Source organism: Aquarana catesbeiana, linkage group LG04 (assembly GCF_042186555.1).
Source record: "Aquarana catesbeiana isolate 2022-GZ linkage group LG04, ASM4218655v1, whole genome shotgun sequence".
Classification (NCBI taxonomy): domain Eukaryota; kingdom Metazoa; phylum Chordata; class Amphibia; order Anura; family Ranidae; genus Aquarana; species Aquarana catesbeiana.
The window spans coordinates 308,312,848-308,327,686 of record NC_133327.1 but is presented as its reverse complement, the minus strand read 5'-3'; the positions used below and the strand labels follow the sequence as shown (position 1 = coordinate 308,327,686).

Here is a 14,839-nt window from a genome sequence, read left to right as displayed (position 1 = left end):
CATCTGCAACTCAAAAACAATGTGCTACCTTTTTGGGGGTATAAAAATGTCTGAGGGATCAGAATATTGCATTCAGCATGATCTATCCAGCTAAACTGAGAGTGATACAGTGAGGTAAAACCCACTTTATTGATCCTAAAAAAAAACTCACGCCAGCAAGACACAAAGGGCCAGTCTGCTCCTCGATCCTCAACAGAACTCTAAACACCATAATCATATACTGTATATTTACAATTTACTAGAACAGTAATTCCTAATTTACTGAACATCAGACATAAAGATAAGTGCTGCACTATTCCAGAATAAGTTATAATGCAAGTGCAAAAACAATCAGTGAGCAATATGTGCATTCATACACCAATACAACTGTGAAAAACAAAGTAAAAAAAGTGTCAATCAAAATAAAAAGCAGTCTGTGAAAGAATCCATCAAAGTCCTTCTATAAAAACCTCCTATACTTTCTATAACACAATGTAAAAAACAGAAACAACAACTCTTTATATCAGCTTATCACATGGACTCTGCTCCACCACTGTGCTTTACATGGAAGCTTAACAGAGAAACATGACACCACCGCATAGAATGGTCATGATGTGCATAGTAATTATAAATGCTATGGGATATATCAGCCACTTCTCAGGAAACCCCTCCAAACATCACATTTATAAAAAGAGAAGAAGCAAGAGCCAGGTGGTAATGAATGTAAGTGCTATGCATTAACATAGCCTGGGACTCGATCCCTGCACTTCCACATACATGGTGATGTCACAGCTTCTGGCTCTCCCTACGCTTTTCATCAGAGTGTATGTCATGCGTTAAAAACAGAGGTTTCGTTTGCACACATTGGCAAATACATGCGCAATTTGGAGAGCCTTCACAGTGGAAGCACATGCATTATAATGGATAGGCAGAGGGCAGGTGAGCCTGGAGGGATCCTACCCCTCCTTAAAGGCACAGGGGCGCACTGGACACCCAGCATATAGCATCATGACAGCAAAGGTGTCCAGTATGCCTACCAATATTTCAACAGTACAAACAAATGGCCACTGCCCTCACCTATAACTGGCCTTTGCAGAAAGGAGCACATGGAAGGGCAACGCAAGCAAAATGAAACCAAAGAAACAGGACAGGACAATTCGGTTGGTTAGCAGGCTGGTCAGTTTGTTGAGCTGGGAATTTCTTTGGTTTTGTTTTGTGATCCAGGTTGTCTTGCCCAAGATCAGCATTTGACCTAACAAATGTTCTTTTATTGAATGGGCACAAATTCCCACAGATACATTCCAAAATCCCTTTCTAAGAAAAGGTGGGCACTGTTATTAGCGCCCAATAGTTTTAGATTGGGATGCCCAACATGTTCATACCTTTTTCCACTTAAGGGCCAGATTCAATGAACAGCCAGAAAGCTGCGCATGGGACGTACTTGGACATTTCAACATGACAATGATCCAAAACACAAGGCCAAGTTGACCTGTCATTGTCTACAGCAGAATAAAGTGAAGGTTCTGGAGTGGCCATCTCAGTCTCCTGACCTCAATATCATTGAGCCACTCTGTGGAGATCTCCAATGTGCAGTTCATGCAAGACAGCCCAAGAATTTAGAGGAACTGGAGGCTTTTTGACAAGAGGACTAGGCAGCTTTACCATCTGAGAAGATAAAGAGCCTCATCCACAAACACTACAAAAGACTTCAAGCTGTCATTGATGTTAAAGGGGGCAATACACTATATTAAAAACTGGGGTATGTAAACTTTTGATCAGGGTAATTTGGGTAGTTTCTGTTGCCATTATGATTCAAAAAGAGTAAACACAGTTGACTGATAATAAATGGCTTCAGCTAAACATGAACCATAAGTGAAAGAAATGTTTTTGTGTTATCATTCATAGTCTCTGAAAAATGGCCAAGAAATCATAAATTCTGCCAGGGTATGTAAACTTATAAGCACAACTGTATGTGAATGCATGGAGGGCCGCATTCACCTGTTAATAAATGAAGATAATAATCTAGACCCCTTTACATTACACAGCCTCCGTATCTCTGGACCCCTTTACATTACACAGCCCCGTACCTCTGGACCCCTTTACATTACACTGCCCCCCTGCATATAACACAGCCTCCCCCCCACCCAGCCCCCCTGCATATTACACAGCTCCCCATGTTATGCTCTAAAATTGCTTTAAAATTGCATACACTCGTGGAATAGCGTCAAACTACGGTACTTAAAAATCTCCATAGAAGACACTTTAAAAATTTCTACAGGTTACCAGTTTAGAGTTACAGAGGAGATCTTGTGCTAAAATTATTGTTCTCGCTCTAATGACTGCAGCAATACCTCACATGTGTGGCTTGAACACTGTTTACATTGTTGCTATAGTAGCGACTAGCGTATGTGTATACTTCTGCGCAGGAGCACAGAGGGACGGGGCACTTTAAAAAATTTTATTTTTTTCTTTCTTTTTTTTTTTACACTGTCCCTTTAAAAAAAATTCTGATCACATTTTAATTGCTGTCAGAAGGAATGTCCCTTGTGACAGAAATAGGCAGTGACAGGTACTCTTTATGGAGGGATCTGGGGTCTATAAACAACTTGTTTGCATTACTTACATACACTTTAAAATAAAAATAAATAATAATACACTGATATATGTTAAATAATCTCAGGTACTTTTCTAAATAACGTGGGTGAATATATAAAGAATTTTTGCCATAGATCTGTTATTTTCCTGCTAAAGTAATATTGAAGAAAAAGGTATGGTACATTGTTAGCAACATTGCATAATAAAATACTTTCTAAGAGAAGCCAAACTTGTTTGTTGTTAGAAGAGCTATTGACTGGATGCTAGCAAAGAAACATTAAGTGTTTTTCAGTCATGTGCCTAAAACATAAGGCCTACTGTGATGTGACAATCCTCTCACATAATAAAATTCATAGCAATAGGTAAAATGTGCCTGCAAGCAACACTAGGCTAAATACAAAAAATAAAGGATTCTTGCTTTGTGAAGGATATAGTAAAGATCAATTATAGCCAATCAAAATGTGTCCATCTGTAGAATGTTATGACAACAGGAACAAATCATACTGAATGGCAAAATGCTGTGGGTCTCATTCCCTATTTGTATTGGTCTGCTACCCAAACTAGACAAGATTAAAGAAGGTTTTATGCAAAAAAAAATTTTTTTTTTTTGGTTTTCAATTTTTGTTCATTTAAACTGCATTTTTTAAGCATTTTTGTTACAATATGTGTCATACAATGTGTGTAATTTCTGTTATTTAAACAAAATTTTGAATACGTTTTAGCTGAGGACATACTAAAAAGGTAATTCCAGGGTGCCTTACAAAAAAGTTTGTTATAAGAAAAAAAAAAAAAAAAAAGGTTAGAGAACCACTAGCTGCAGTATATGCTCTTCCACTTGTCTGATAATCTGAGAACCAACCAACAGTCATTCAGACTTCTGTGTTTAAAAATACAAAGTGTTTCACATTTGTTTAAGACCATTTATGATCTTTTAAGTATGGCAGTACATTTTTTCAAGTTTGTTGTGTTTTTTAGGTTCATTTTTCATACGTATTGGCATGTTTTAGAAGGCATGCAAAATGGAAAAAAAACAAACCAAAACATACAAATTTGCATACAAATAGACCGCAATACATGAAAAATGCTAAAAAGTGTAGTCATTACAAATGCATGTATTTTTAAACACAGACATGTGAGATAAGCCTACACCTAAAAAATAAAATAAAACAATTTAGCCTAAAAAAGACACAAATTAACTGTTTTGTCCATATCAGCAGAATGCTGTACACGTTATTTAATTACTACTATAAAGGTAAGTCTAAAAAGCAATCTTTGAACATATGCAATGTTTTCTCCTGTTGCTAAAAGTAGAATCAAAGATGTATAGCTAAAAATCAAATGAATATCTGCATCTCTGCTAATACACTACACGTTGGTAGATCAGAAACAATACCACTCACCTGTTTGGCTAAGCTGTGATGTGCTTCTACTTCTTCTTGATACTATTGCAGCTACTTTGGCACTAAAACTTGGTCTTCGTTTCTTCCCACATAACCCAACTGTTCCCACTGCTGTATCAGACTGGCTTCCATCATTGTGCTCCAACTGGTAGATTTCTCCACTTACACTTGTGCTCTTAGTTATGGTTCTCCCTGAAGATCCCATCCGTCTGCCTTGCATCCTAGGTGGAAATGTACTGCATGTTAACAAAAATGCACTGCTGCTAACAGTTCAAGCAGGTACTCACTCAAAAAACATTTATAGCTTGTTATAATTTATATATTGACGATTCCCCTAAAACATATAAGTCACTATACATGCCCCCTGGACATGGACAACAGATGGCCTTTAAATGCAAAGTAATGCATCTTCACATTTTTAATACAATTACATATTGTGATCAGTAAATAAGATGTAATGTGTGTTGAATTAAAAAATTGTGCAAATGAGTTAAAAAAAATTACAAGAACATTTTCAAATTTTAGGTAATATAAGCAGCATCTACTTAATTTGAAACAGGAAGCTATCTTGAACTTGAGACTTTTGGCGTCAATGCCTTTCTGTTGGTACTTGTTGCCACCATATAATTGCTATTTACTTTTTGGTGCCTTTCTTCTTCTGATATTTTTGATGCCAGGTAGTTTCCCAGCAGAAAGCAATTGTAAAAGAAAGTCCCCCTACATCCTCTGACCCCTAACCTTAACCTGAACCTTAGGCTATCATTAACACGTAACCCTCACCTTACTTGAACCCTTTAGCTTCACCTAATGCCTAAATCAACCATTAACTCCCTCTCAACTCTTTAAGTGCATTTCAAACCAAACTTTTTTTTCCTCATTTTAGATACAGTAGGGAAAAATGTGAACTCCTGTGAGGTTTTTACTACTGTCTGGGGCTCTGCTAGAGAGGTTTATCCTCACTTCCTGTCCTGCTGACCAAGGTTACACCAAACAGGAAGTTAAGAAACATCTTTATTATTGTTAAAGAAAAGCATTTTAGTGCACTCCTAAGAACCAGGGATCACCTAGCTGTTTATACATCTTGATTAACAAGTAATGGCCAAAGCTTAACATTATCCGTAAATGCCCAAAACCAAACTATATCTGCTGAACTGTCACATAATGTATTCACTGACAGCACTGTGCTGAGCATAAGATTGCACTCTCAAAGTCCTGAATAAAGCCCCCTATTACAGAGAAATGTCATTCAAACAACAGATAAATATACCAAAAAATAAAAATGATCTCTATGCAGTTCAGGCTGTTAGCACTGCTTCTTTCCTGGAGTGTGGTCAGCCTCTTCACTCAGACTCTCTGCTTAAATCAATCAATGCTGCTCCATTTCTTGAGTGCCAGCAGGCTGTCTTTCAGACTGTAACTGTTGTTCCCTTCCTACTCTGCATTAAATTCAATGCAATAGAAGCTATAGTTTTGCTGGCCATTATTTGTAAAACGAGAACTATAAAATTATGGGTGTTTATGCAGAGGTGATCACTGACAAAGTTACCTGAATGTGATAAGTTAAAACTTGACATAGGTTCCAACCCTTCCCCAGTCTATCCAAACTAGAAAAAGGGTTTTGGCTTAACATACACTTTAACCTTTACACTTAAACTTTAAACATAACACTAAACCTTACTTTACCTTCACCCAAACTCTACAGTATAATAAACGATTAAACACTTAACCCAATACCTGAAACGTAAAGTGTTTTTAAACCCAAAAATGTATTATATTGCAGCTCACTTATTACATAGTTACATAGTTAGTCAGGTTGAAAAAAAGACACAAGTCCATCCAGTTCAACCATAAAAAATAAGAAAATAAAAAATATCATTCATCCCAAATACCCAATCCTATACCCACAGTTGATCCAGAAGAAGGTGAAAAAAAACCCCAGAAAAGCATGATCCAATTTGCTACAGCAGGGGAAAAAATTCCTTCATGATCCCAGAGAGGCAACCGGATTTTCCCTGGATCAACCTTACCTATAAATGTTAGTACCCAGTTATATTATGTACATTTAGGAAAGAATCCAGGCCTTTCTTTAAGCAATCTACTGAGCTGGCCAGAACCACCTCTGGAGGGAGTCTATTCCACATTTTTACAGCTCTTACTGTGAAGAAACCTTTCCGTATTTGGAGATGAAATCACTTTTCCTCTAGACTTAAAGAGTGCCCCTTGTCCTCAGTGTTGACCGTAAAGTGAATAACTCAACACTCAAGTTCACTGTATGGACCTCTTACATATTTGTACATGTTGATCATATCCCCCCTTATTCTCCTCTTCTCAAGAGTGAATAAAAATTCAGATCCTCTAATCTTTCCTCATAGCTGAGCTCCTCCATGCCTCTTATCAGTTTGGTTGCCCTTCTCTGCACTTTCTCCAGTTCCCCGTTATCCTTTTTGAGAACTGGTGCCCAAAACTGAACTGCATATTCCAGATGAGGTCTTACTAATGATTTGTACAGGGGTAAAATGATATCTCTCTCTCTCTCTGGAGACCAAAGGACTTTGCTTGTTTTGGAAACTGCAGCTTGGCATTGCATGCCATTATTGAGCTTATGATCTACCAAAACCCCCAGATCCTTCTCCACCATTGATTCCCCCAGTTGTACCCCCCTAGTATGTATGATGCATGAATATTCTTAGCCCCGAGTGCATACATTTACATTTATCAACATTAAACCTCATCTGCCACATAGTCGCCCAATTAGACAGTGCATTGAGGTCGGTTTGTAAATTGGAGACATCCTGTAAGGACGTTATTCCACTACATAGCTTAGCTTAGTGTCATCTGCAAAGACAGAAACGTTACTTTTAATCCCAGGCTCAATATCATTTATAAAGATATTAAAAAGTAAGGGTCCCAGCACTGAACCTTGGGGTACACCACTGATAACCTTAGACCATTCAGAGTAAGAATCATTAACCACTACTCTCTGAATTCTGTCTTTTACCAAGTTTTCTATCCATTTACAAATTGATATTTCCAAGCCTATAGACTTTACCTTACACATGAGCCGTATGTGGGGAACTTTGTCAAACGCTTTTGTAAAATCCAAGTATACCACGTCCACCGCCACCCCTCTGTCCAAGGTTTTACTTACCTAATCATAAAAAGAAATCAGATTTTTTGACAACTTCTGTCTTTCAAAAATACATGCTGTCTGTTGCTTAAAATATTAAACTCTCCAGTATCTTCCCGACTATAGAAGTTAAACTAACAGGTCTATAGTTACTTGGTAAAGACTTTGTTCCCTTTTAAATATAGGCACCACATTGGCCCTACGCCAATCCAGTGGTACTATTCCCGTCATTAATGAGTCCCTAAAAATTAGATACAATGGCGTTGTAATTACAGGGCTCAATTCTTTTAGGATCCGTGGGTGGATGCCATCTGGTCCAGGTGCTTTATCCACCTTTATTCTGTATAAATATTTCTGGACCATATCCCTTTTGAGCCATTGTGGATCATTTGGGGCTGTGTCATTACCACCCCCAATATGGACATGAGCTCCCCCATGTTCCTTTGTATACACAGAGCTGAAGAAAGTATTTAATAAATTTGCCTTCTCTTTGTCCCCAGTCACCCACTCTAGATTATTTTATAAAAGGCCTACATGTTCAGACATGACCTTTTTACTATTAATATATTTAAATAATTTTTTGGGGTTTGTCCTACTATCTTTTGCAATCTGTCGTTCATTTTGAGTTTTTGCGTCCTTGTTTTCCTTTTTACATATTCTGTTATATTCTTTGTAACATTTAAACAACACTAGTGTTCCCTCATTTTCATATTTTTTAAAAGCTCTTTTCTTATTGATTATAGCTTTTTTTAACACATAGGTACACATAGGGACACATAGGTTTTAATTTTAGCCTTTTAAACTTATTGCCCATGGGAATATATAATTTGCAGTGAGTTCACAAACAGTCACTTTGAAGAATTCCCATTTCTGTTCTGTGCCCATTGATGCCAATATTCCCCTCCCAGTCCATGTCCTGGAGAGCAGCCCTCATCCTTGGAAAATTTGCTCTCTTGAAGTTAAGTGTTTTTATCTTTCCTGTATGTGTTTCTTGCTTACAGCTAACATCAAATGAAATCATGTTATGGTCGCTGCTACCAAGATGTTCCTTTATATGAACATTAGTAATAAGCTCTGCATGGTTTGAGATTACCAGGTCCAACAGAGGATCATTCCTCATTGGGGCCTCAATAAACTGGACCATAAAATTGTCTTGTAATTGGTTTATAAATGTTTGCCCTTTAACTGTCCCAGCAGTGCCATTACTCCAGTCAATTTCTGGGTAGTTAAAATCCCCCATTATTATCACTGTCCCAGCCCTTGCAGCCCTTTCCATCTGTGCAAGGACCTGAGTCTCCACCTCCTCATTAACATTGGGTGGTCTATAACAAACTCCAATGATTAACTTTGAACTACGCACATCTACAGTGGGGACAGAAAGCATTCAGACCCCCTTAAATTTTTCACTCTTTGTTATGTTACATTTGCTAAAATCATTTAAGTTATTTTTTTTCCTCATTAATGTACATACAGCACCCCATATTGACAGAAAAACACAGTAAAGTAAAAAAATGTAAGTGGGTCTGAATATTTTCCGTCCCCACTGTATATGCAGTTCCACCCATAATGCTTCAGACTCATCACACTCTCCATCAACCAAGTCCTCTTTCTCACTCGCTTTGAGATCACTTCTCACATAGAGACAGACCCCACCACCTTTCCTTTTTACCCTGTCTCTCCGAAAGATTGCATAGCCGGGAATATTAATAGCCCAGTCATGTGAGGCATGAAGCCAAGTTTCAGCAATACCGATTACATCATAGCTCTCCTCGTGCACCAGAGCTTCCAACTCACCTATTTTGCTTGGCAGACTTCTGGCCTTGGTGAATAAACACTTTAATCCATTATTACATTTTGATCTGGTGTTTTTCATATCTTGTTTAGTAGTACAAATGGCACTATAATTTCCAATGGTTGAGTGCAACATGGGAACTTTCTTGTCACCTGTCATAACCCTCCCCCCATCTATCCCCATTCCACCTTCCATTAATGTCTGACCCTTAACTGACCTGTCTGCCTGATGGAGTTCTAGTTCACCCTCCCCCTTTAATTCTAGTTTAAATACTCCTCCAGCTTTCCCATAAACTTCTCCCCAGTACAGCAGACACCCTTCCATTCAGGTGCAAACCATCTTTAGCATATAGGTTGCACCCTAATGAAAAGCCAGCCCAGTGCTCTAGAAACCCAAATCCCTCCCCCCTACACCAGGTCTTTAGCCATGCATTCAGCACTCTAATCTCCCCCTGCCTTTCCTGAGTTGTGCATGGCACAGGCAATATTTCAGAGAATATCACCTTGGAGGTCCTTCCCTTGAACTTGCAGCCTAGTTCATTAAATTAAATAATGATTCATAAGAAACCTCCACCTTCCATGTATACTCTCATTGGTTCTAACGTGAGCCAAGACAGCTGGGTTGTACCCAGCCCCTCCCAGCAATTTATTAACCCGGTCCACCACATGCCAAACCCTAGCACCAGGGAGACGGCAAAACATCCGGTTGAGGCGATCCTGGCTACAAATTATTCCATCAGTTCTTCTGATTATAGAATCCCCTATAACCACCAATTGTCTAGGCCTACCTGCACTCCCCTCATCACCTCTACTAGATGGGCTGCTCTCCCAGCTGATAGGGGTAGCAGTGACATCCAGGGCTGCCACCTCTGTATTTTCCACCTCCACAACTTCACCCAACTTGGTAAATTAGTTTTGATGCACAAATACAGGACTGGCCTTCCTTTTCTGTGAGCCCCTTCCACTCCCTCTAACTACATTAACCCATCTTCCTATCTGATAATCCTGACTTGCCCCTCCACCCTCCACATCAACCCTACTGACCACCTGCTCAGTGAGCAGAGGACCCCTTTCAAGGTTGTCCTTTCTGCCCAGTGTTGCAACTTGCTCCTCCCTATCTCAAATGGGAGCTTCCAGAAGGGCAACCCGCTCAAATCTGTCACAGCGGTATCCATCCTGGAGCTGTTGCACCAATTTTGCATACATGTGGCACACTGTGCACTGAGCAAAACCTTCAATCCTGCTAGCACTCATTTCCCAGTTACAATATAATTACTTATAGGAAGTTTAAGATGTAACATACAGGTTAGAAGAGTCCTGTCTTAACTCCTGTTTTCAACTCCTGGTTATTAACTCTCCACTTTAGTTCAAAATTGCACTTATGCTCACAAATTGTAGAAGCAAGCCAGCATTAGCAGGGAGCCAGCTCCAGTGGGAGTTTGTATAGACACTTATATACACCTGTCAATAGTTAACCACTCCCCTTAATTAGCAGAGGGAAAAAAATGCTGTTTAAAAAGTGTCAGAAAAAGGAGGGAAAAAAAGTATTTTAAAAACTGATAGCAAACCTATCAAATAAAGGAGGGGAAAAAAAAACAAAAACACTTGCAAGCACAAGCAGTCAAAAGCACAAAAGCACAACTCCTGGTTATTAACTCTCCACTTTAGTTCAAAATTGCACTTATGTTCACAAATTGCAGAAGCAAGCCAGCATTAGCAGGGAGCCAGCTCCAGTGGGAGTTTGTATAGACACTTATATACACCTGTCAACAATTAACCACTCCCCTTAATTAGCAGGGAAAAAAAAGTACCGTTTAACATATACGGCCGGGTGGGAGCTTCCTCCTTCTGAGTGGACGTTCAGGAATGTCCCTCGGAAGGAGGGGGATCGCGCACGCATGCCCTGGCAGCGACACGGCGCATCTCTGATCGGCAGGAGGACTCTGTGATTGGCCCTCCTGATCACATGACGGCTGTGTCCAATCAGCCGTCATGTGATGTAAACAGAGAGCTGATTGCTAGGCGATCAGCTCTCCTCTCCTCACACGGAAGTTGTCAGTGAGGAGATGAGAGCAGATCGCTGCAGCCAGCCAGTGATCAGTGAGTATGAGCTGTTTTTACAGCATTTTACACACTGATCACCGGCTCAGTGTCCCCACACAATGTAAACACACACAGTGTCCCCTAAATAGTGTCCCCAAAACACTGTCCCCACACACATGTCCCCACACAGTAAAAACACCTGTCCCCACATATGTAACACTAAAATCATATGTCCCAATGATCATCTGCACACATATAAAGTGATCATCTGCACACATATGTCAGTGATCATATGCACACATATGTCAGTGATCATTGCGTACATATGTTCGTGATCACACAAACCAATTATTATACACTTAATGGGATTTTTTACCAAAGACATGTAGCAGAATACATTTTGGCTTAAATTTATGACAAAATTAGATTTTATTGGATTTATTTTAAAACAAAGTAGAAAATATTTTTTTTTTTTTCAACATTTCCGCACTTTTTTTCGCTTATATCGCAAAACATAAAAAATTGATTTGTGAATAAATACCACCAAAAGAAAACTCTATTTATGTGAACAAAATGATAAAATTTTCATTTGGTTACAGTGGGGCATGACCGTGCAATTCTTATTGAAAGTGCAAGAGCGCTGAAAGCTGAAAATTGGCCTGGGAAGGAAGAGGGTGAAAGTGCCCAGTATTGTAGTGGTTAAAAAGTGTCAGAAAAAGGAGGGAAAATAAGTATTTTAAAAACTGATAGCTAACCTATAAAATAAAGGAGGGGAAAAAAGCCCCAAAAACACTTGCAAGCACAAGCAGTCAAAAGCACAAAAGCACAACTCCTGGTTATTAACTCTCCACTTTAGTTCAAAATTGCACTTATGTTCACAAATCGCAGAAGCAAGCCAGCATTAGCAGGGAGCCAAGCATTCTTACATGTGGCAACTGCATTCTTTTTCTTTCTTGGCTTTTTTCCTTTATTTTCACCTGGTGATCCAGCCAGTAAGTCTGCTGTTATTCAAGTTACTTTCACAGACCGAGCTGTCCAGACAACGGGGGAGTTAGAGGGTTGACACAAACCATTTACCAAAAAGGAAAAAAATGTTTGCTATAAATGTTTAAGAAATGTTAGCTGAAGTTCAGCCTCAATTTGTTAGTCAAGTCCATTTAAAGCTCCCCAGACTGACAATGCTGATGTCCAAAGATGTCTGCTTTACTACTTCATCCAGAATGAAGACATCCTAAGGAAGTTTGTTATTGACAGGATCACTAGGTGAAATAAAGGAAAAAAGCCTAATAAAGGAATGAATGCAGCCATCACATCACACAGGTTGGTAAAATTTTGCTTTTGGATTTAATACCACCTTAACTTAATACTTCACCTCCTTTAAAATAACCATAATCTTAACACCCAACCCGAACCCCCTAAAACCGTACATACTGTAATATTGTATAAAAATGTATATCAATACAGCTTGGATATGAACTTAAGTATGGCTTCTCGTGAAGCAAATTTCAATGGACTACATATTAGGGTAGAAGAAGAATGCACAGCCAGATGACATCAAAGAAGGCTGGATGAATGCATAAGCTCATTATCACATTGAATAGCAGGACCCCTTGAGGTGTTTGTTGCTCAAAACTGGGCAGAAGGATAGCATGCCTCCTGAAGGGGAAGGGATCATGTGGGCATCCTGTATGGCCATCTGATCTTAAACTCAACTCTAAGCCTGGGGCAGGAATTAACTTTTATGAACTGTCTTCAATGACTACAATTACCAACACCCAACTATGGATGTGTACCAAGTCTGAACATAAAGGGCCCTGGTATGAGAGATTTAGTAAAAATGAATGCGTGTTAGACTAGAGAGGAGACCACCCCCCCAAGTGAAAATGTCCAAATTGGGCACAAATGTCAATATTTTGTGTAGCCACAATTATTTTCCAGCACTGCCTAAACCCTCTTGGGCATGGAGTTCACCAGAGCTTCACAGGTGGCCACTGGAGTCCTCTCCTTTATGACAACATCACAGAGCTGGTGGATGTTAGAGACCTTGCACTAATCCACCTTCTGCTTGAGGATGCCCCACAGATGCTCAATAGGGTTAAGGTCTGGAGATATACTTGGCCAGTCTATCACCTTTACCCTCAGCTTCTTTAGCAAGGCAGTGGTCATCCTGGAGGTGTGTTTGGGGTCGTTATGTTGGAATACTGCCCTGCGGCCCAGTCTCTGAAGGGAGGGGATCATGCTCTGCTTCAGTATGTCACAGTACATGTTGGCATTCATGGTTCCCTCAATAAACTGTAGCTCCCCAGTGCCGGCAGCACTTATGCATCCCCAGACCATGACACTCCCACCACCATGCTTGACTGTAGGCAAGACACACTTGTCTTTGTATTCCTCACCTGGTTGCTGCCACACACGCTTGACACCATCTGAACCAAACAAGTTTATCTTGGTCTCATCAGACCACAGGACAATCCAGTAATCCATGTCCTTAGTCTGCTTGTCTTCAGCAAACTGTTTGCAGGCTTTCTTGTACATCATCTTTAGAAGAGGCTTACTTCTGGGATGACAGCCATGCATGATGCAGTGTGCGACATATGGTCAGCACTGACAGGTTGACCCCCCACCCCTTCAACCTCTGCAGCAATGCTGGCAGCACTCATACATCTATTTCCCAAAGACAACCTCTGGATATGATGTTAAGCAGGTGCACTCAACTTCTTTGGTCGACCATGGCGAGGCCTGTTCTGAGTGAAACCTGTCCTGGTAAACCGCTGTATGGTCTTGGCCACCATGCTGCAGCTCAGTTTCAGGGTCTTGGCAATCTTCCTTTAGAGCAACAATTATGTTTTTTCAGATCCTCAGAGAGCTCTTTGCCACGAGGTGTCATGTTGAACTTCCAGTGAGAGAGTGAGAGCACACCTGCTCCTCATTCACACCTGAGACCTTGTTACACTAATGAGTCACATGGAGAGGGAAAATGGCTAATTGGGCCCAATTTGGACATTTTCACTTAGGGGTGTACTCACTTTTGTTGCCAGCGGTTGAGTGTATTTAAGTTATTTTGAGGGAACAGCAAATTTACACTGTTATACAAGCTATACACTCACTACTTTATATTGTATCAAAGTGTAATTTCTTCAGTGTTGTCACATGAAAAGATATAATAAAATATTTACAAAAATGTGAGGGGTGTACTCACTTTTGTGAAATACTGTATATCCCTATTTGTAAATAAACCCAACTCTTATTTTAAGATCTTGATCTCCTGAAAATCAAGGCACCCCAAAGCAGAACACATTTTACACATACCATGCAATTTCTGAAAGTGTTGGATCATCCAGTGCTAAAATATAAAAACAGAACTAAATATGCAACAGCAATCTAGCCTGACAAAATGCATCAACTGTTCCTAGATGATTTCTTAGGATTATAGGATTTAAAATGATGCTAGCAATTTAGCAGATTTGTTTTTTTTAATACCTTCCAATGCCATATTTCATACACAAAGAATCTTCTAAGAAATTTTGTATGATACTTATCCTATACAATAATATTTATTTATGTAAATAGACACACATTTCTCTTTTTTTTCTGTTTGGAATAATTTTACAGAAATTTCACTTGATTCCTAAAAATGTATTTATTAAGGTAGTGCAACTGCATTAATTCTGACTGTAGTCAGCTGACTCAGTCAGACCTCAGTTTACTGTAATAAGGTAAAGAAATAAATACTGAATGGTTGCTATCTCTTACTGAACTTTTAAGACCAGCAATATTCCTTGCTCTAAAGCATAACATATGCAGTCGTTTCTTTATTGTGACAATATTCTAATTTTTAGAGCTCAGAAAGAGGAATTGTAATATACCTGTAAATGTCATATATCTTAGAGTACAGTATAAGACA

General features: G+C 39.3%; 1 protein-coding gene across 25 annotated transcripts in view; it reads right to left on the bottom strand.

Moving 5' to 3' along the window:
• RIMS1 (regulating synaptic membrane exocytosis 1) overlaps positions 1-14,839 on the bottom strand; it is a 641,584-nt gene that overhangs the window by 195,460 nt on the left and 431,285 nt on the right. For 19 of the 25 annotated variants that reach the window (XM_073626768.1, XM_073626766.1, XM_073626769.1 and 16 more), the window contains one exon: positions 3,975-4,195. The exons of the other annotated variants lie outside the window; for them this stretch is intronic. In XM_073626768.1, coding sequence (XP_073482869.1) covers positions 3,975-4,195 — 221 coding nt within the window. The remainder of the gene's footprint in view (positions 1-3,974; positions 4,196-14,839) is intronic. 25 annotated transcript variants of the gene reach the window in all.